Source organism: Malurus melanocephalus, unplaced genomic scaffold (genome assembly GCF_030028575.1).
Source record: "Malurus melanocephalus ecotype Western Australia unplaced genomic scaffold, MMel_1.1 scaffold_885, whole genome shotgun sequence".
Taxonomy (NCBI): Eukaryota; Metazoa; Chordata; class Aves; order Passeriformes; family Maluridae; genus Malurus; species Malurus melanocephalus.
Window position 1 is genome coordinate 102,535 of NW_026624117.1, and position 21,993 is coordinate 124,527.

At 45.4% G+C, this 21,993-nt stretch overlaps 2 protein-coding genes across 2 annotated transcripts; both read right to left on the reverse strand.

Annotated features, from left to right (window-relative positions):
- Window positions 1–3,736: 3,736 nt before the first annotated feature.
- On the reverse strand, window positions 3,737–8,668 carry LOC130585413 (keratin, type I cytoskeletal 19). Its single transcript, XM_057385894.1, has 8 exons — window positions 8,172–8,668; window positions 6,729–6,811; window positions 6,244–6,400; window positions 5,843–6,004; window positions 5,583–5,708; window positions 5,264–5,484; window positions 4,513–4,541; window positions 3,737–4,013 (listed from the first exon to the last, which is right to left on the reverse strand). The coding sequence occupies exons 1-8, from the start codon at window positions 8,613–8,615 to the stop codon at window positions 3,976–3,978; spliced, it is 1,260 nt and encodes a 419-aa protein (XP_057241877.1). The 5' UTR covers window positions 8,616–8,668; the 3' UTR covers window positions 3,737–3,975.
- Window positions 8,669–16,742: 8,074 nt separating this feature from the next.
- LOC130585411 (keratin, type I cytoskeletal 10-like) lies at window positions 16,743–20,763 on the reverse strand. The gene is made up of 8 exons (XM_057385892.1): window positions 20,227–20,763; window positions 19,294–19,376; window positions 18,984–19,140; window positions 18,624–18,785; window positions 18,334–18,459; window positions 18,015–18,241; window positions 17,376–17,464; window positions 16,743–17,075 (listed from the first exon to the last, which is right to left on the reverse strand). The coding sequence occupies exons 1-8, from the start codon at window positions 20,677–20,679 to the stop codon at window positions 17,056–17,058; spliced, it is 1,317 nt and encodes a 438-aa protein (XP_057241875.1). The 5' UTR covers window positions 20,680–20,763; the 3' UTR covers window positions 16,743–17,055.
- Window positions 20,764–21,993: the final 1,230 nt, after the last annotated feature.

Consider the following 21,993-nt stretch of genomic DNA (forward strand, 5'->3'; position numbering starts at 1 on the left):
TCTCACCATTATTCCTTTTTTTGCATCCTTATTTTTTCCATTTTAAATTTTGGAATTGGATTTGAGATGTTCTTATTCTTGATTTTTTCTTGGAGCTGATATTTATGTTGGAGTCTGATTTTTTGGTACAACAAGCATTTATTCATGGCATTGTGCGGGGAACAATCAGCATCCATCAGTGTGCAAGGGAGAGTGGGTACAATAAATTTATTAAGGGTTGTGAAATAGTCCAGGAGGGTAACACAAGATTGAAATAACTCAGTTAAAAGAGAAAATGTGGGAGGGCTAAGATCCTGTTACTTTGGAAAATGTAAAGAGAATGGGTTTAAGACAACACTGTTCTGGTAGCAATAAATATGTTTAATCCCAATGTAGACTAGGAAATGGAGTAATATTTGAAAATACAGCTCGAAAAACCCTCAGAAGAGTCACCTTAATCCTCCATTTAAAGTGGGAGTCTGAAACAGAAATAGATTACAGAGCTAAAAAAYTGCCAATGAAATTCAGAAATTCAGTTATCCAGCCCTGCACACCCTGCACAACCATGGGAAGGCAGAGGTGGGAGGTGTGTGGGGAAGCAGGAGCTGCCCGTGTGCCCTGCTGGGGTTGAGGAGTGTGGGGGTCACCAGGAGTTTGCAGAAAGCCCCATTTGCTGCACAACATGGGAACCTCAAATAAARCTTGAAGAAGAAAACTGATACATTTGCTAAAAACATCTTGAGAGGATTATGTTTAGCACAATCTCTGATGGTACAGAAACTGAGCACAGAACTCAGGATGGGGATTTCAGATTACCCAAGGCTCACAGGASTCACTGGAGTAAACCAAGGGGATTTCTGACCTTGCCAGTTGAGATGTTAATGCAGGCACAGGGAATGCACAGCCTTTTCCCTTGGAGATGAGCACTAGGGGTGGAAGAAATGGCAGAGTCCAGCTGTGATGTGCCCTTACAGGCTGGCTCTGGGCACTGCCACTCGCTCCAGGCTGAACAGAGTACATGGGTGGGTGTTCACCGCTCTGGAAACATGTTTCAATCTGAACCTGGCCCTTTGCCACARCCCTTCAGTTTTGCTGCTGGGCAGATTAATGGTCTGTGTACCTTGCCAGATCCCTGTGTCTCCAAGGCTTGGTGGCTCAGGAAACAAGTTCAAACAAGCCCTCCTGAAGATAAAAAAATGTCTGAAAGACCCCTGTAATGTCAATGCCTTGAGGTGTATGCACTGCCAGGGGCTGCTCAACTGAGAGAGCCCACAATAAGCAAATCACATTCCATTRAAAAACCCTAGCAATAAAGTACCAAAAAGCACTTCTAGAAAACACCTCAAAAATTATCAGGAAACTTTGGGGAGTTTTCTTTCAGTCTTCTTTCACTCAGGCCTGATAACTCCTTTGGAAGGTCACTGGTRAAACACACCTTGCTGCTTTTTAACATGCCCCGGGCGTCACGCTGGATGGGTATCAGATGAACACTTACAAAAACCAGGCAGCAGATAAAAGCTGTTTCTTTCTTTAGAATATTTACCATTGGGAAACAAAATAAATCAAGCAGCCATCATCAAGTAGATCATGCCCCATAACATAATTCAGACAACAATTTCTACAGTCTTTTCTCCTTAGAGACTGTACAAGGAAATAGAGGCCAATCACTTGCTGAAGTAAAAAACAAAAAAAAACCAMCAACAAAAAAAAGCTCTTTCAAGCTTATGCTTTTATTCTGGTCTCACTATTTTTGCTTTGAGATTCCTTATCCAATATCTTGGCACACAAACTTGTCCTTTGCACAGTCTCAGTGTTGTACCTGTGATACATGAACTTCTTGATTTATCATTTTCCACAGAGCTTTCCTGGAAGACATTCCCTGACATGTCTGTGCTGCACAAACTCTTTTGTTACCTCTGCTGTGGGATTAACGGAGTTGACACACTCCAGCCCCTCCTCTCAGGACAGCAAGTTCCAGTCAAGCAGCAGCTTGTTTGTCATCTCAGTGATCACTCTGTGAGTGATAAAACCATCACTCAGACAAGACATGACATACCTTTAGAAAACAGTTCTTTTTTTTTGGACCAGACTCTAAAATTATAGTGTTTGAGTGATTTGTATTAAACATTTCTCCAGAAATCCTCCATTGCTCTACAGTTATGGGACAAAATCAATAAAATTATAAAATAAAATTAAAACTAGACTATAAAAACAAAATTTCAGGATTTTTTTAGCTTGCATTCTGGGAGCATGAGAATTTCTTGTCAGACTTTCACATTTGCAGCTGGACAATACCAGAAATCTGCACTAGTGACTTCACATCCTGATGGTTTTGTCAAAAGAATGGGGTGGGATTTGATAAGATTAAAAAACAAACCTGGAGCTGGTTTTTTCTTTCATCTGGGGGGATTCCCAGGTCTTGGTGCTGTAGGGAATAGGTTTGGTACACAGCATGTGTTAGTGTGTCTGCACTCAGCAACTGCCTGTGCTGAATGCATGAGAACTTCTCCTCCTGGCTCTTCCAGAAGTGAACCCCAGAGATTTGGGTGAGCTCCTGAAGTATCCCCTGCATCCCATGTGCTTTTCAAGCCACTGCTCTCTTTCATTCTGCCCATCTTTCCCCCTATTCTCCCCATCTTGTCCCTTTCTCTGTCTTACTTGACTGCTCTTCTCTCATCACAGTTTTCCCCTATCAAAATAATGCCACCATGTCAAAGTAATGCCACCATGCYTCATTCCAGAGGCTGAGCTGGGATTGGCGGTGTCAGTAGTGACAGATGATGTTCACAGGTCACCTGAGTCACTACTGAACCAAACCCAAGCACCAGCACCTTTGGATTGAAGAGGATTGCCCCACCTTGAGAGAGGAGCTCCAGAGCCTTGGGGTGCTCTGAGCCACACCAAAGCTCCATTAATTTGTTGTGAACATCTAGTTGTGAACAAGGGATCATGGATATTCCCCAAGGCCAAGGAGAGGAGTGCTGAAGGATTTGATGATGTCTCCCTGAAACACAGGCTGCAAACGGATCCATTCTGAGGGAGAGCAGTGCTTTCAGTCTGGGCATATCCCTGTTTTCATTCCCCYTCAGGTGCAGAGCAAACTGTGCCTYTGGGARCAGCAGGAGCTGGGAAGGTGCTGGTTGGGCTGGAGCCATGGTTTGCTTTTAGCACAAGACCCGAAAAGTTTCCTTGGCTGTCAGTTTGGAAAGGGATGGTAGGGAATAAAATCCCTGATTTCTGGGTGTCAGAAGTAAAAGTGATTCCACTTGGAGTATCAGGATAAAGTCCCTTCAATGGCATGAGAGGTAAGGGGCTGAAATTGGTGCTAACAGTTTGTAAGTTCTGTGTGAACAGAGAATGGAAGTGAAGAATTGTCCCAACTGCTGCTTGCCCCTGTGTGCTCCTGTAGGAGTTATCTGTGAGCCAGTTCAACAGCTTTGTATTTTACCCTGTGAAACATCTCCCAGCTCCTGCTGCTCTCCAGAGCCAATTGACATCCCACTGCCCCTGCTCTGCAGTGTCACTGTGAGAAACCCAGGTCACTCTTGTGTCCCCCACCAAGGGGCTGGGGATGCTGCTGCCTCTGTGTTCCAAGCTCCTGCCAGCAAGAGGAGCCCCAGAAAGAATCAGGACAGAGCCCAAGCCACCCCCATATTGTGAACACTCCTGGGGAGACTGGCTCACTAATTCCTGCCTGAATAAAGCCAAACTTTAATGAAATATCACAGTAATTCCAAAGAAGCGAGGATTGCAAGAATATTGTCTTTATTTGAGTAGATGCAGCAATCAGTACATGCAAAATCTAGAAATAATTGCAAAGCTGACCCAATTTTCAACTTAATCATCACTAAGTGAATAAATCTGTCTAAACCTTGTGTGGCCAAGAACTTTCTGTGCCTTAACTGTCCTTTCCAGCAGTACAGAATGATTCCTCTCTGTCTCAATCCATAGCGTTGTCTGCTTTTTCTCAGTTTGCAGATGACCTTTGGAGGACCTTCAGTGCTGTTTCCCATCTCCCAGCTTGTCTCTTTTGTCTGCAGTAACATGGAGAGAAAGAACAGCAATTAGTTAAGCCCAGCTCACACAGCCCACTCTGTGATGGGTGCTGAGCTTGGCTTGGGCCTCATCTCTCATTCCCTTCTCTCAGAACTTTTCCTCTCCATCACYCTGGATTTGACTCATCCCTTTTATGACACGGCTGACCTCTAACAGCTCAAGGCAGGTTTTACTGGCATGTTCCTGCAATTCCCCAGAGCTGGCCAAGCTTCAGTTCCCAGTCCTTTCATCTGGGGAAATGATTAAGTGCTTTACTTAGCCTTTACTATAGCAGAGTATGAGATGTTTTTYTGATATCTGACATCTTTTAATGGCTGAAAGTTGTTCCATTCTAATCAGAGACATCATTTGCTACTTATTATTTTTTTCTCTGACAAATCATGCAGACCCCAGTCTCTCGAACATACAAAACTACCAGAATTATGTATATTTAATTTTAGAAAATAAAACCCCTCCTGAAAGAGAAAGGATTCTTACCGGCAGTTCCCGAAAGGGAGCCAAACATCCTGTGGAACAAAGACAATAGTTGAAAGGAGAGTTAATACATCAAGTGCTGCATGAAAGCAAATTCTTTATCAATCAGGTACATTGTGTGTGCAGCCAGGGAAGAGACACCCATCTCCCTGTGCTCCTTCTAAAGGAGAGGAGTAAAGGAGAGGGAGTTGTAGGAAATACATTTTTAAACAACTGCACTGGGAAAAGACATTGTAGAAAAGAAGGAATAGGGGAAATCAAAATCTTTCAAGCCTCATTTTTTTCCTCCTTCAGGCAGTGTRAGAAGAGATTGAGCTGTACTCCTGTGTGGGAGTCACTCAGTGACTACCTTCACCTCTCTTCCCAGTATTTCCTCCCACACTGATCCCTGCCAGGGCAAGGTTCTCTACCTGGTAGCAGGGAGTTTATGGGAATTTGATGTTAATTTTTATATTCTGTAAAACATATTAACTGCACTTTTCCTGACTGTGATGCAGCTGATCACTGGCAACCATTAGTTGCAGTTTATCTGCTGTACTGCTCATCACTTCCCCTTCCTGTTTAGAAACCCTTTGAGGTCTCACTTGATGTAAATGGCAACTGTAACCTTTCTAGCTCCACCRTGGTCCAGAAAAATGAGTTTGTTAAAAATTGTAGAACTTCAGGAGTATTTGCAATTGTGTTTAYGGAGGTGCTGTGGCAAATGAGCACYGTGGCATGGTCAGACTTATGAGGCCAAGCAAAAAGTTCTTACTGGGACTCCTGGCCTTCCAGCAGCTGTCGGTACGTAGCGATCTCTTGCTCCAGCCGAGTCTTGATATCCATGAGGATCTTGTATTCGGTGTTCTGGCGCTCCATATCAGCTCGGAGCTCAGCCAGCTGTGCCTCGATGCTGCCAACCAGCCCCTGGATTTGTGCCAGCTGCGCCCCGTAACGCGCTTCCGTGTCGGCCAAGGTGCCTTCCAGCGCCGCTTTCTGTCAGGGGAAACCACAGAAACACACAGTCCTTGCTGCCACTGCAGGACTCTGTGTAGGGAGGGGAAAATGGGCCCTTTTTGGTGGGGGTGTTGTACCATGCTGAGCTGGGACTGCAGCTCGATCTCCAGCCCTTGCAGGGTGCGTCTCAGGTCAGTGACCTCGGACTTGCTGCTCTGCAGTTGTTCGGTGTTAACAGCGACCTCACGGTTCAGCTCCTCGGTCTGAGACAGGGAAAACACAATGTGAGAAATATGGGGGACATAAGACTGCCACAGCGTTTTCCTGTGTCTTTTAATAATGGTTTTTCTTTCATGGGTTTTTTGGTTAGTGTTTGTGCAGTATGGAGGGGTTTTACCTTGCTGTGGAACCAGGCCTCAGCATCCTTCCTGTTCTTCTCAGCCATGTTTTCATACTGGTCCCTCATATCTGCCAGGATCTTGGACAGGTCAATGCCTGGAGCAGAGTCCAGTTCAACGCTGACTTGACCAGCTACTTGACCTCTCAGGGCACTCAGCTCCTGTGCGGAATGGCAGAGGAGACAGAAAAGGGTACAATTGTAAACTGAAAACGTTATGAACCTTCTATTCTTTCTTCATGGGCTAAAGCTGACTGACCCCCTGAGATACCGGCAGGAGGGATCCCAGTCTACACAGAAATCCTCTCCTCACTATTGGAGAACCCAGGACAATCCTGAGGGACTCCATATTTCCACAGGCTGCTTTTCCAGCACCACTTTCAAACGTTCTTGGGGTTTACCTCCTCGTGGTTTTTCTTTAGATAGGCCAGTTCCTCCTTTAATCCTTCAATCTGCAGCTCCAGGTCGGCTCTGGACAGGGTCAGCTCATCCAGGACACGGCGCAGGCCATTGATGTCGGCCTCCACGCTCATGCGAAGACCTTGCTCAGTTTCAAACCTTAAAAAAGCAAAATGAACCCATTCAGGTTCACTGATTGACCAGCCCACAAGAAACACAGTATGAATGTATCTGGGTTTGTAGGATTTGTGATGTAGCAAATGGTATCAAGCATTAAACCTTTCTCCAGGTATTTCATATGATGCAAAATTTTTAGTGGTGCAGATGTTGCTCTTAGCAAAAACATGAAGGGCTGAACTGCACGGACAGGATCAAACCCATGTTCAGACAGGGGATTTAGGGGCATTCCATTCCTGTTTCACTGCCCTTTGGCTCAACAAGGATTTTTGCCACTCAGGAAATCTTCTCCCTCTCAGAAATGACTCACTTGGTTTTGAAGTCGTCAGCAGCCAGCCTGGCATTGTCAATCTGCAGCACAGTCCTGGCGTTGTCAATGGTGGCATCAAGGATCTGCAAACAATTAGAGCTCATTAGTGATGCTCAAACAACTGTTATCAGCTTCCCTGCTCTGCAGATAAGAGTGAAGAGTCTAGTTCATCTAGCTACAGCACACAGAGGTGTAGGGAAGGATCAATGATCTACAGCAAACATGTCACACAGATCTATCACGTGCTTCTGCCAGGATTGTGTTTTGGACACATCCTCATGTCTGGGGTGTGAAGTGGCTTTAGGCAGAAGTTCCCCAGTGAGACAAAACTACATGCTGGCTGAGAGGGAGAGGACTTTGAGATACCATCTTGGATCACTTTTTTATTTCCTGGAATACCCAGGATAGTGTTTATTGATTCTTCTAATGCATCGTGAAAGCCTCTGAAGGAAATTTTATTTAGAAGTAATCTCTGTTCTTTTTTACCCGGAAAGCACATTTTCTACGCCTGACACTTCTAACATTTAAAAGGTCATCCACAAAACAGCATTTTCCCTTCCCTAACTCAGGGGAGTGAAAGAAAGGAGGGAAAAGAATACTAAAAGGAGAAAATCCCATTGCCAGTTCTGCTGTCAGCAGAGCTCAGATTTTAAATCAGCAGCGAATGTGGATGGGTTGCAGCAAGGAGAAGGAACCTCTGTGGGAGCAGTCATGAACTCCTGGCTGAACTTGGAAAACTAAACCTCAAGTTTTCTTTCATTTATTTACATAGTTAATCAGCTACTCCCTGTGTTTTGCAGGGTGTGTATCACCTCAGCAATCTGTTATCAGGTACCCATGGGCTCTTGGGGCAAATCCTGCATTTATATATGGGATTGATTACTTCATGTCTGCTGTTTCTTTTTTTCCTRCGCCAAATGTTTCAGTTCACTTATTTGAATTCCAAGGTTAAGTATAGGGAATGTGAAAAAGAAATTGTTCTTAACCCATTTTTATTTTCATTTTTAAAGCGGTGTGTCTGGGCCTATGAGGGTTTACAAGCTCTATGGCAGGTGAGAGGTTGCAGAAGCAGAAGGTTGCTTGGTTCTCTTTAGATATCAGTTTATATATGGCCATATATACATTAACTGGTCATATGTGTGTACATGATGACCATGTGGATATGTGTGTGTGTAAAGATATGCTTTGTTAAAGGCAAACATTATCAGAGGTCAGTACTCAGGCATTCCCCACTGACTGGGTTTGTAACATTTAAAAATGTAGATAATTCCACATTGACACTGACTTTATCCCCCTGCCCATTCCTTGCACGTACATCTCATCTCCCTCTCCTTCTCATGACCTGCAATGCTTTCTAGGGGTCCCCTAAGGAACATTCTGGGTTTTCATGTTTCCTTTGTAAGTGGAAATCTAAGATGATTTTTGATTAATAGTAACACCTACCTTGTCTCGAAGGTCCTCAATAGTCTTGAAAAAAGGACTGTAGTCCCGAGCTGGGCTTGGTCCTTGCTTTTGGTACCAGTTTCGGATTTTGGTTTCAAGGTCAGAGTTTGCCTCTTCCAGCGCACGCACTTTCTCCAGGTAGGAGGCCAGGCGATCGTTCAGGCTTTGCATGGTTGCCTTTTCATTTCCTGACAGGAGGCCATCGCCCCCCAGGCCACCCCCATAGCTAAAGCTGCTGCTGAAGCTGCCCCCACCATAGCCACCCCCACCATAGCYRCYYCCCAGGCCAGAGGAGACAAACCTGGCAGAGGACACGGATACACCTCTGCCACCAGATCCCCCGTGGATGCTGGGGGCTCTGAAGCTGCCACCGAACCGCAGCGAGGAGGCGCCGGGTCCCCCCGCCACGGAGGAGCTGGTTTGCCTAAAGCTGTAACTGGCCATGGGGATAAAGAGCAAAAACCCAACCTAAAGTGCACCTCAGCGCTCGGCTCGTGATCCCGAGACAGGAGAGTGCCCTGCTCCCCCACCACACCGCTTTTATGCCGGTGACAATGGGAGTTGTCTCCAGAATGTGTTATCTGAGACCCATGGAATTTATCAGYCCTAAGCCTTCTGCCAACACGGCAGTTGCCCTTATTGGTCAGTGGCTGTGGAGTGGGCTGTTTCCTTCCCCAGTACCTCCACACACGGCAGCGATCCCCTCCCCCTGACCGCTGCCGCTTCGAGCGAAAGGTGGGATTTGGAGGAGGCGCCTCCCTACCCAGGGGAGCGTTCCTAAACCGGGCTGGAATTTACCTACATGGAAACAAAGGGGCTCGGAGCGCACCCACTGCGGCCAACACCGCGGTCAGAGCGGAGTCACACAAAGGTTTGTTTTAACAGAGTGATTCAGCCAGATAACAGAACTTGTAAGGAGCTCAAATGGTGAGCAATGTGTGTGGACCTTCACAAAACACGTTCCCACCCCTCTTTTTCCCTCATTCCCCTTGAGAAAAGTTCTTTCAGAAATGAAGTTTTCACTCTTTCTGTCTTTGCTCTCGGTTTTGTTTGGGCAAACAGAGAATGTGAGGGTCTGGTTTTCTACAGACACAAGAATCCCTCTGAAGCAGCCATGGCTGCATCTGTAGCAGAGAGAAGCAATAACATCTCTGGGTACCTGGGGAGTGAAAAGATTGTGCAAGTGTCTGATTGCACATGTAGTCCTTTAATTCTGAAAGAGAAGCAAAGAGAAGAAACAGAATCATGTAGTCTTCTGGTCTTTGCGAGTAATGAAAATGTTATTTTGAAAATTTTCAAGGCCTCTGTTATCCAAGATGGATTTTCAAAAGCTTTTGTTACAGTGGGCTCCTCCCTGAGCATTCCTAACACACAGGGGGATACTCAGAGCTTTCCTTCCATTTGCTTTCTTTCTCATTCCCTCCAAACCTCTGGAAGTCCCCAGAAGTGAGAAAGAGGAAATGCTGGCCTGGCAGTGCTTGCAGCTCTTGGGAGCAGCCAGGCCTTTCTATACCCATGAAAAATGCTCCAGGTATTTCAGGCCACACAATAAAGCTGCACTCCCTGTGTACAGAGCTGTCAAACTGCGGGGCAAATTCAGGGAGGGAAAGAGCAAACAGCAAATGGGAGGCTGGCCAAGGCACCTGTATCACCAGGTAATGGGGAGGCTGTATTGGAAGGAGGAATTCTGTAGTGACTGAGGTGCAGAATATATCACTGGATACACACAGGATATGTACCACACTTCAGCCTGGAGCACCAGAGCTGAGTTCTTTCCTCTCTGTACAAACTGCTGCCTTCCCCAAATCTCCATCCTGCACTGTAACACTGTAAAGCCTTTCCTCACAGGCCCAGGGACACTCCTGCTGCCAGGGACACGGTGGTTGTTCCTTCTGGAGACCTGAAAGTCCTGTTCAGCCCTGGGTGGGACAAACCTGCCCAGCCAGTAGCTGCTCCAAGGGCTGTGAACAGGTAAAATAGTGGTTAAGTTAGGTGGTCAGGAGGTTACTGCAAGAAAACAACTGGGGAACAGTTATTTTTTTTGTTAAATGTCAAAGTCCATAATTAGAGCGTAAAGAGCATCAGTGCTTTTCTTCGCTGAACAGAAATGCAAGAAAGGACAATAAATACCAATGTGTTCTTTTTGAGATCTCTTTCCTGCTCTGAGGAAAGAGGAACATCCATCCCTGTAGGTATTCCTTCAGCATTCCCTGGACTCTCATATCAGAACCTCAACACAGTTTATTTTCTTTGCAAATTAAATGCACCTTTATGATGCTGCATAATATTTTATCACCCAACTCATGAAAATTTGGATCTGGAAGGCTTCTGCATTCCCTCTGCAACCTCTTGAGTATAAGCAGCAATCACCATATATTGCACACTGCCAGAATATTGATCAGGTACTGCAGGCAGGTTGGGTTTGCATGAGGTAACAGGGAAGAATCTCCCAAAGAATGAACTGCAATTCTTATCAGAGTTTGGAAATACAGCTGAAGTGGCAGAAGAAGAAAGTCTTGGGACATGCTGTCAAATGGATTAATCTGATTTATAACACCAGATACAGCATAAGCCTCTAGTACCAAATCTATCCCTTACACAGGGTTTTTCCTAAAACTGAATTCTAAATTTGCAGAAGAGTTTTGGTTTTTCTTTTAACTTTCCATGGTTGCATGTGTTTGTTTTTGCAGGGACCCATTTAAGGTGAGAATGTGTATTTAAATGCTTGGAAAASCCTTTAGTATGGCAAGTTGAAGAAGGTGCTGTTAGCATTCAGTGTAGGCCTCTTTTTCTGTCTGTACAATAAATCTAATTTATGGTAGGGTCAGCTTTTCCCCAGTAAGGAATGGTCAGCAAAGGGAATTTCCTTTATCTGCACCTTATCCAAGGGGAAGGGAGACACATTTTTTCAAGTGAAGTCATCCAGTCACGCCCAGGCTCCTGGCTGAGACCTGGTTCTGCTTTCCCTTTATCTTCTCTGCCTTTCCAGTTACTGCTGCTTCATAAAATCATTCATATTGTTTCAGGGTAGTTTTATTAGTTGTTCTGTAAACTCTCTTTTTCTTGCCCTTGAGGACACTGGCATATCCTTGTCTCTTCTCACATCCTGCTGAATTTCCTGCCAGGGATAGGTAATGCAATTACACTCCAATTAACTTGCTGAACGTTATAACCAACTTTGTTGCTGCTTGCAGTTACATGGATGCATCTATGGATGAATGAGCAAAGGCAATTTATTATTCTAGATTTACCTTTTACATTTTTAACTATTTGTCCTTTCTGGTAATTAATTCTTCCTGTCTGCCTTTGCTTCCATCAGTGAAAATGTGATGCTTTTTCACATGCACAATTTTAGTCTCCATCTCTTTTCTTTGCTATCCAAACCTTGTCCACCCTTCCAACCAATCATGTCACAGGGCCTCTTAAGTTCACAGCTTGGGATGTTCTCTCTGTTTGAAGACCAGAGGCATGAAACATTTGCAGCTTTTTAATTCAAGCACAAAATTTTCTATTTTTTCTTTTAAACTTCCTTGTAGGAAGAACCAATGACAACAAGCTCTGATCTGCAGATAGTAGTAATGTAAATAYGGTTAAGGTTTGCCCAAGATACAGCTCTCAGCTATCTGGCTTCTACAGCCCATCATAAATCTTTTTTTTTTTTTTTCAAATGCTCACAAACCTGGCACTGTTATAAATTCCCTGAATGTGCCAATAGATTTGTGAGACAAGAATGTTGCTGTGCTGAAGAGGCAGGTCCCAGCACATGCACACACAGCTGTGAGCAGCTGGAGAAGAGGGTAGAGAAGAGCACAGCAACACTGGGAATTTACTTAAAATTACTATTTTGGGTTTGTGGTGGAGGGAATGCATAATTTCTTCACTGACAGAGGTGAGAAATAAGGTCATGTAAGGGTTCTGTTTTAACAGAAATTGTGAGAGTAAGACAAAGGACATTTCTGTATAGGGCTCTGGTTTGTTCATGGCAGAACAGAAACGATGGATCAGTGATTTGAGCTGACCTGGAATGATTCCTGCTCAGGCTGCTGCAGTGCTATTGAGGCACAGAATTTAATTTCTCAATGATTGCCATTTATAGAGTATTTGATTAGTATGAGGAAAATACATAAAAGATCCTCTTGAAGAGCTCAAGTACTTCAGTAACTGGGAGCAGTGTAAATACTTTGCAAATCCTTGAAACTGGCTGTGGTGTGGATATGCCTCATTGTTGTCCCTGTTTCCCTAGAAACATAACTAGCTTTAAACTCCTGACTCCTCTATCATTCCAGAGCTCTAATGATAAGGAAAATCGGGCAGTAAAGTACCTGAGACAGGAAAATAAAACAGATTTTTTTATCTATGATTAAAGATTGTGTGGGAAGGAAGGCTCAGTTGGGGCACCCAAGTCAACTCACTGGACATACTTTCACACTTCCTTTAACCTGTTATCTGCCTGGTAAATCTCAGCAAGATACGATGGGGCTGGAAACTATTATCTGAGGGTTAAACATCCAACAGGAGGACGTGTTCCAAAAGTCAGGTTTCTGCAGGCAGCAGCAAAGGCAGCGCAGGAGCTTCTGCCAAACCCGAAGGGACTGAACCTGTCCCAGGCTCGGGGGAGCAGTGGCTGTTGGACATTTGCCATGGGCTCTGCACGCTGCTGGGATTCACACTGAGGGAGGAGGCCTGGGGCTATCCACAGGGATCTTCCCATACAGCACATGGAAAATTCCTACTCCAAAATAAATCCTAGACTTGGGAGAGGCACGGAGTAAATAGAGTTCATAGCACAGGACTGAGTTGTTTTATTCTGTTCCTGTGCGTAAAACATTCCTATGTCTACTATTTATATCTATGTACTCACATATTTGTATATATAGATTTATAGATTATTATTTCTCTTGCTAATTTTACAAGAATATATTCTGATCACAGGGATAAGCCCCAGCTTCCAGTGAGGGTAGAGATATTACTGTGCAAGTCTTAAGCTCGTGTTCTGGATCTAATTAGAAAACAAGGAGCTCTATTCGTACCCTCCTGGTGGGTCCATGGATTTGGACTTTCCTGATCATCCTGGTGGTTTCATGCTCAGTTTTTCTTGACAGGAATTCTCAGAGCCTGCAGATCTCTGGCTGGGCTCAGTGAGAAAATCCAGTTGTTGCTCTAGGAGGGGTATCCTGTATCCCTGTATCCTCTTTTTTTTTGTGGAGCTGCTGCCAGGAAGGCATTTTAAACACTTGGTTCTCATGGCAACTCTCAGTCCATGGAAACTCCTTCAGAGTCTGGCTCTGGCTGCCCTGGCTGGTCACACCTTCAAGAGAACAAAAGGGGATTTCTTACTACTCTTGATAGTTTGTGCCACTTTCAAAAAAGACTGTTTTCCCCTTGTTAATGTGTACCAGCCAATCCTGGCTTTTACCTCAACTAAGAGCCGTGGTTTCCCACCAGATTCTGACATCCATATTCAAGCTTTAAATCTTAAAACTGAGGTCTGTGCCAACTGTCTGTATTTTGGGCAGCCCACCGCCAACAAAGCAAGTGACCAAAGTGCTTGCTGAGTGCCTTTTCACACTTTCCTAATGGATTCATCTTTAATTACTGATAAAATCTGGTGACATGATTTCTAACAGCATTTTCGACAGAAATGCATTCTTGGCATTGATTTAAAATCTTTGCATGTGTGTGATTGCCATGAACTTTTGGGTACGACTGTGATTTTGGATAGGTTTGGGAAAGAACTGAGCTAAGATCGGCAATGTTGTCAGAAAATGTTGATGACTGAGGCTGTGGGTGCTTTGATCACAGCCCTGTGAGGGTTGCCAGGGCTGGGAGCACAGGGGTGTGCCAGGGAAAGGTGTTCCCTGGAGCCAGGTTTGGCGGAGCTGCGGGAGCGTGGGCTCCCAAACTGCGCTATTAGGAGTAATTGCTGCTCACAAAAACTTCTCTTTAGGCAGTACTAAACCAGCTCTGAGAGTCAGCCCCAATGAGCCTGAGACTACGTGTTCACTGTCACTTGTCCTTAATCGTGGAATGCTTTGGGTGGGAAGGGACCTTAAGGCTCATCCAGTTTTACCCTCTGCCCCAGGCAGGGACAGAGCAGGTTGATCCAAGCCCCTCCAGTCTGCCTATGAGCATTTCCAAGGATACAGCAGTCACAATGTGGTAATACTACAATAAATTCTGAGGTTTGTTGGGATTAGCACTCCAAAGTGTTATATATGACGAGAAACCTAACAGAAATCGTTACAGAGAAAAAGGATTTTCCTGCATGAATTCTCATACTTGCTTAACTTGGCTGCTGCTATTTTTCATGGTTAAAGGTGGGCTGTAAATGTCAGAAATATCACAGAAGCAGCTTCCTTTCCTCCTGCTTTTTTTTTTACAGGCACATTGAGTCAGAGTTTCTTTTCTCAGTCCTTGAGTCAGTGGTGGGCCGAGAGGAAAACCTGCCTTGTCACCTCCATGGTTCCATTTCCTCATAGCCAGGAATGCCAGAGTCTAGCAGGGCTGTGCACAGAGGCACCAAGAGTAGCAGTGGGCTGCCGTACCTGTCCATACCTGACAACTGCCTTTGCAAACAGAAGCATTTGCTGTGGGCAAAAAAATAAATCCTGCAGGTATGGCATAGTCCTGATCCACAGTGGAGCCCCTCGGTGAACTCAGTCCACTGAATTCTGGTTCTTGTCTTGAATTTCTTTCTTTACAATAATTTACCCCTCTTGTCTTCATCAAACCTCCTGAAAATGTTGTATGACCCAGCTGGAGATGATTAATGTCCAGAATTTTGCCACAATCCACGAGATTTGGGATTTTGGGAAGCGGGAGCAGTACAGAGCGCCCCCTGCAGGCTCGGCTGTTAAACACAGCCATCGAATCCATGGCATGAATCCATTTGACATGAAATAAAATCGTGCCAATTTTTTTATTGATTAAGCTATTCTTTCCTTGTATGAACCGTATCCCAGACCTGAGGCTTTAATTTAATTTCGAGAGTGTTTTGAGCAGTTTGTGTCACAAATCCTACCTTATATTTCCTGAATTGCCATGTGAGCTGACCCAAAGGGATGGACACACTGTCCAGATGCCTGTCACCTACAGATAAATCTGTCACCTACAGATAAATCCCGACCCTGGAATGGAGCTGTGGCACACACCAATGGAGCAGAATGAGGCTAAAACACAGCATTCCCTCATGCTGGCCCTGCAAATGTATCCCACTTACAGGAGAGCAGAAGGGAAGCAGGAGAATGTTCCCAACAGACAGCMTGGGACAAAATTTGCCCCTTTCAGACATTCTTCCTGGTTAAACTGTGCTTAAAGAAGGTATTTGATCCCAAAGTCCATGATAGCTGGCTGGTGCTGAGGGGTTTGGGAGWAGTCAGCACTGATTGATAAGAGAGAGGAATAAAAGGGAATGTAAGGCAGAACAGTCTCTGTCATTTGCACAGAGCAGGAGAGTCCTGTTGTGACTCCAAGGAGAGACAATTCTGCTTTGATGTTACAAAGCCATGTTTCCCAGGGAAATATTTTCTCTGACTAATCTCTTTCCTGCTGTGCTGAGAATTCAGCTTGGATTGTAACATGAAACAGTTTGACATCTTTTAAAATAATGCCTTATCCAAAATGATAATTCACCTCACTCTCTTCAAACCAAAGTGGAAGTGTAAAGCTGTGTGACAGGGTAAGAAATGTCGGTGATTTACGAGGTGTTCAGGGAACAATGAGGCTTGAGAGACCCACCCGGGTCTGGGGCAGGGTGGCAGTGGAGTCACTCCCCTGCTATGTGGCYGACCCTGTTCAGCAGCTTCCTCAGCCCTGTAAATCAAACACTGAAATGCAAATTTGTAAAGTTGAAATGACTAAGATTATTTCATCAATTTTCTTCCTCTGTTGAGCCCCAATACAGTGAGTGCTACACGAAGTGGGGCAGATTTAGAAACAAAACCTTGCCTGCACCTTGCCATCCTCCACTCAGAGCTCCGCCCAGCATGGAGCTGGGAATGACCCTATGGAATGAAGGAACACACTCTTCATTAGGAACTGAGCTAGGATTTTCCAACATGACAGGAGGAATAATCCCAACAACTGAATGTTGTGTTGGTAGAACTTTCATACTCCTCACWCACTTCCAGATCTAACCCTTTGCTTTAATCGAACAAGACTAGACAGAGCTCTCATTCAGAAACTGGGAAAGGGCTGCCTGGATAGGATTGATTTCCCATTCCATGACTCAAAGGATAGTGGTTTTGATTTCATAAAATGTTAATGAAATTTTGGGGTTAATCAATACTGATTTTTCAGTTCAATCACTGAATTGGTAAATCAATTACTTGCACACTCCTTGCAACATATGCTATGAAAAAGGAGTTCCCCCACCCCCTTCTCTTTCCCATAGGTGTCACCCTTGAGTTTATTGTGGATGTTTCCGTTTATCTCCAGGATTTTATCCCGTCATCATACAATTTAGGATTCATCTATTTCTTTGGAGCCATATTACATAATTTACCCAACCTTAATTTCTTTGTATATCTCAATTGTTACACCTAAACGTAAATACAATAATTATATACGAAATAGACTGCTGGACACAGCGTTTTCTTTGCATTGCAGAAAGGTAAAGCTTTATTTGAGGCATTGTCATGCAGTAGAGCACCAAGTGCACTGCAGATGCCTGTGTGCAAGTACAGTGATCACAGTGAAAAGTGAGAAGTAGATAATTTTAAGAAAAGCCTAGGAATTATTAATTTTGACTTCATTATTAGCGTTGTAGGGCAGTCTGTGCATGGGGTAGGTCACTCTGGGTGTGGTCTGTACGTTATCACGCTGTGGGCTGGGCTGCTCCCATGGCGCTGACTGGATCAGGGAAGCCCAACATGCTGGTGATGTCTTAACACACTCTTGACTGCCCTGTGAAAAGCAAGAAAAAAACATTACTCTGATACAGAAACCAAGAGTCTCTTTACAGCACTGGTATTTCAGATATAYCCACTATTTAAATATCCATTTGTTAGCGAAAACATGGGAAAAGAGCTTAACCTGTCTCTGGAACTGGAGCCAAAGCACTTTGAAATGAAGAACTTTGATTGTGAATGGTTTCATATTGCAGATGTGAAAGCCATAGCACAAGGTTGGTATTAACAGGAAAAGGGATGAAACACAAAATGTGAAAGCCCTAAGCTTGGATCCTCTTTGGAAGATGTTTCTTACCTCCCTTATCACTGGATTGACCATGACAGTGGGAAGAAGAATAAGAGTGGGAGGACATTCCTCCTCCTTGGGAAGATCCTTGACACGATCTGTGAAAGGAAAYGAGTTTTAATGAAGGGAACAATAAACACATATGGACATGATGTGCAGTGCATGTAACAGCTTGGCTTTTCCTGAATCTTGAAAATATTTTTTTACTATATATTTTTAAATTTGATTCCCTTCAGCCATATTTTCCCAGGAATTTGTAAAAGCAGAGACAGCAAGAGACTGGTGCCATATAATTCTTGTACTCTCACAGTCCAGCTGTGCTTGTTTGCCTGCMGACAGAAGGAACTTCATTACAGCTTCATTTGGCACAGTGATCCCTCTCATGGAATTCACTCTGCTCAAACAGGTCAACAGGAACTGATTAACTTAAGACCTATCAGTTATAATATGCTCTGTGTTTCCCTTTGTGTTTGATGTGTGTATGAAGTTTCTGATAGCCACATTTCAATAAAGGTGCCATGAAAAGGAGGTGCTGAATTTAGATTTCAGCTCCAGACAAGYCATATATTCTGCTCTGACATCTCTGAGTGCCAAGAGAGAAAAACTTGTGATAGAATTTGTGCSCTTATTTGCAAACAGAGAACWTACACAAGGTCCTGCTGYCCCTCCTGCAGCAGTGCCCGGTACTGYTGGATCTCCTGCTCCAGGCGGGTCTTGATGCCCAGCAGCATCTTGTACTCCTGGTTCTGGCTCTCCATCTCACAGCGGATGCTGGCCAGCTCCTCCTCGACGGCACAGATCTGCCCCTGGATTTGTTGAAGCAKGCRGCYGTAGCGAGACTCRGTTTCTGMCACRGAGTTTTCCAGAGAGCTTTTCTGCAATGACAAACACAGGAGGTGAGGAGCTGAGTTCTACAGCTCMYKGCTYGGGCAGAGGAGGGAAGGGCCAGCAGATCGTGCCCACGTACCGTGCTGAGCTGCGCCTGCAGTTCGATCTCCAGGTTCTGCATCTCGCGCCTCAGCTCGGTGAGCTGGTGGCTGCTTGTCTGGAAATCCTGGCTGCTGGAAGTGACCTCGCGATTGACTTCTTCAATCTGTGGAGTCAAAGCCCAGAGTCACTTTCTGAGCCCCAGCAGCTCYTCAGRGAGCACATTTGCTGAGTGAGAGCTCAGGAGCYYGTCCCTTTCCTCCTGTCCCRCTAGCGGCGTGTCTGGGCTGTCCCACCAAAGGASACTCYGCTCTGGGCATTGCTMCCYACCTTGACCTCATACCACTGCTCCACCTCCTTGCGGTTCTTCTSRATGATCTGYTCATATTCGSATCTCAGGTCATTCAGGGTCTTTGTCAAATCYACTCCAGGAGCAGCATTGACCTCCACGCTCACATCTCCACCAGTCTGGGACTGGAGCTGCCTCATTTCCTGCAGGGAGTTTGGAGAGAGACAYAAGAGCAYACACAGGTCATTTGTTGTGCTGGGGACTGTGGGCAAAGCAGTACCAAGGGACAAAGAATGAYAATGCCATGGCATGAGGTGGAATTGGCTTGCTATGTGATGGTGGGAACTGTGAAGAATCGAAGGATTATGTGTTAGGCTGTGCTGTTTATCATTGCATCGTACCTCCTCATGGTTTCTCTTCAGAGACATCAGCTCATCCTTCAAAGACTCCAGCTCGGATTCCAGTGAAGACCGAGTGGTAGTGAGACCATCCAGGAGATTTCTCAGGCCATTGATGTCAGCCTCCACRGTCTGACGGATGACCAGCTCATTCTCATACCTGTACCAAAGGAAAGCGAAKCATTGCACATTCATTGTGTTACAACATGTAGGCTTGATCGTATCACTTTGGACAGGGTATCATTCATCTGCATTCATAAGTCTCGTAAAATTCATGACACCAAATAGACAAGGTTCACAGGGAGGTACTCACTTCATTCGGAAGTCATCGGCAGTCATCTTGCTGTTATCAATGTCCAGCAGCATTCTGTTGTTGTCCACAGTGGCAGAAATGATCTGCAAAAGGGAAAGATGGACAAGAGTGTGTTTCTGTGTTCATGATTTCCAGGACAAGCAGAAAGAAGACACAAAGTTTTGGTAGAGTCTTACTGTTGGTCTGAGAATTGTTTTATGGAGTAGTGTASATACCACAGAACGTTCTTGAATTGCCATGCCACAGGGACTGGTGTGTGCAAGGTTTTGGCTTTCCAAAGGTTTGGATGCAAGCAAATATTGATGGGGGAAAGAACAGAAGAACATTTACATTGGGAATGGCCAAACCCCATGCAATTCTGCACTCTGGGTGTAGGAAGCAGAGTGGACTTTGCCCCTGATGCTGTAAGACATCTCATTATGGAAAARGTGGTCTGTAAGGAAAGATCTGAGTCCTTCCATATGGTGTCTGTAGGAGTGTGCAGGGACAAAGGGAGCTCAGATCCTGCCATCCAGGTGCTTTGGGTTTGCACACCATCCCTCTGAACTGTGTGGGAGCAGAGAGAAGCRCTGCAAACCACACACGGCTGCTTTGGAGCCACCTGCACMCCGTGGGATGTACGTTCCATGCACCAACGTGTCTGTGGCTGGTGGAGCTCCTGGTGCCTCGGGCTGTGCCCTCGGAGCACGTCCCTATTGCCTGTGGGCTGCTGTGGGGTTTGCTCAGCCAGGGGGTGGAGGTGCAGCTCAGCAGGGTTAGGGTTACTGGGTTTTTGCCTGTAGTGCCACCAGCACGGGCTTCCCACAAGCAGGAGAGCCCAGCACCGGGGATGGAAGGAGCAGGGAGGAGGAAGGAGCAAAGAGGAAGGAGGAAGGCCTTAGAGGAGAGAACGACAGGTGGGAGATGGAACCACGTGTGCCAGGGGGATCCTACCTGATTTTGGAGTTGTTCGATSGCCTGGTAGTAGGAGCTGTAGTCCTTGGAAACGCTGGGAGCTTGTTTCCTGTACCACTCCCGGATGTGGTGCTCAAGCTCGGCATTTTCTTCCTCCAGCCTTCGCACCTTCTCCAGGTAAGCAGCCAGGCGGTCGTTGAGGTTCTGCATGGTCACCTTCTCATTGCCAGTCAGCAGCATGTCCCCCCCAGAACCAAAGCCCCCGCCAAAGCCCCCACTAAAGCCGCCACCAATGCCACCCATGCTCATGCCACCCCCGTAGCTGCCCCCACAGGCGCCTCCGCCGTAGCTGCCCCCGCCGATCATGGAGGAGGCGTAGCGATGGCAAGATGTCGAGGAGCCGCGGCCGCTGCCGCCACCACAGGCRCCTCCACCACCTCCTCCTCCACTCCTGTACGAGGTGCAGGATGTTCTCTTGATGCTGCAGCTCATGGTGGAAGGGATCAGATATCCAAGCCCAGATGCAAAGCAGTGCTCAGCGAGATACAGGAAATCAAAGTGTAGCGGGCCGTGCTCGCTGGTGGCTCTTTATACCTGCCCGGGTGGGTGTCACCTGCCAGGCAGTCCAGCTTCCCATGGGATTTGCCAGCCATGGTGCTCATTCYGAAAGTGATGTGCTAAGGGGAATTTCTTTTGGGGCTTGGGTCAGCCCTCCCCCCAGGTACTGTGTTTGCATGCTGATTCACACCAAGCCTGCACTGCAATTTYGGGTGGGTGGCTGTGAGTTAGATTTTGTTGGAGATAGTTTGTTACTGGTTACTTAGTGAGWGAGACTCATTTTAATAGCTGTTCTTTGTTCTTTGGAGCAATTTTTTTTGTCTTCAAAACAGGYGGTGAAAGCACCACCTAATCGCTCTGCTTTAATTTCAGAGTAGGAGAGGCACGAACTCAGGCACCCTGTGCGTGAGGCTGGTTCAAATTATCATGTGAAACTATTAATTCTAGAAAGAAAACCTCTAAGAATTTAGGTCCTTCCTAAGAAAAGAAAGCTCAGTGTGGACACTGTGTCTCAGAGTACTTAGTGGTAAATCACAGTGATGATTTTAAGGATGAYCTTAAAAGCAGCAATGTTATTTCCCCAAACTCTGGTGGTACCACTTCCAGGAAATCCTCCCATCTCATGCAGTTCCATGTATGTGCAATGATGACATTTTCAAGTTGTGAGTTCTTAAACATTTTGTGCTGATTTCAAATCACTTAGAGATTATTTTAAACTGAAATAGATGTGTAAAATCTGTAGGGCTATATCCTGGGAGAAGAAAGAAAGAATTTGTGTTGGTGAGATGGAGGTTGAGAAGATTATCAGCTGGCTCTTGAGGAAGGAGGTACTGGGGCTGTTGGAAATACAGGACAATTCTGTTGTCCATGTAGGAAAGGACACAGTCTGGATTTGAGTGTGTTTGGGCTGGAAACTAAGTGGAACTTTTTATCTGTGGGAGGCAGAAGGGTCTGGAAGTGCTTTCATTGCAGGGGCTTTGGATGGAAGAGTTTCATGTCTGATCTTGGTCAATTGATGTTGGGGATTTTATCCTGTGATGACCCTATGGATCCCCCTTGCCTTTGGTCTCTAGTCCCTTGTTTCTGCATAACTGCAGTGTTTCTGTAAAGAGGGCAGGATATAAGGAGCCTTTCTTGGGAAAGGAAATTTTGCCTTTAAATAACTTCTGGAAAATGTGAATTTTAAGCCTGAAAGATAAGGCATCTCCTTGTGTAAGGGTTAACTTTGATGGGAATTCATCTCTACTT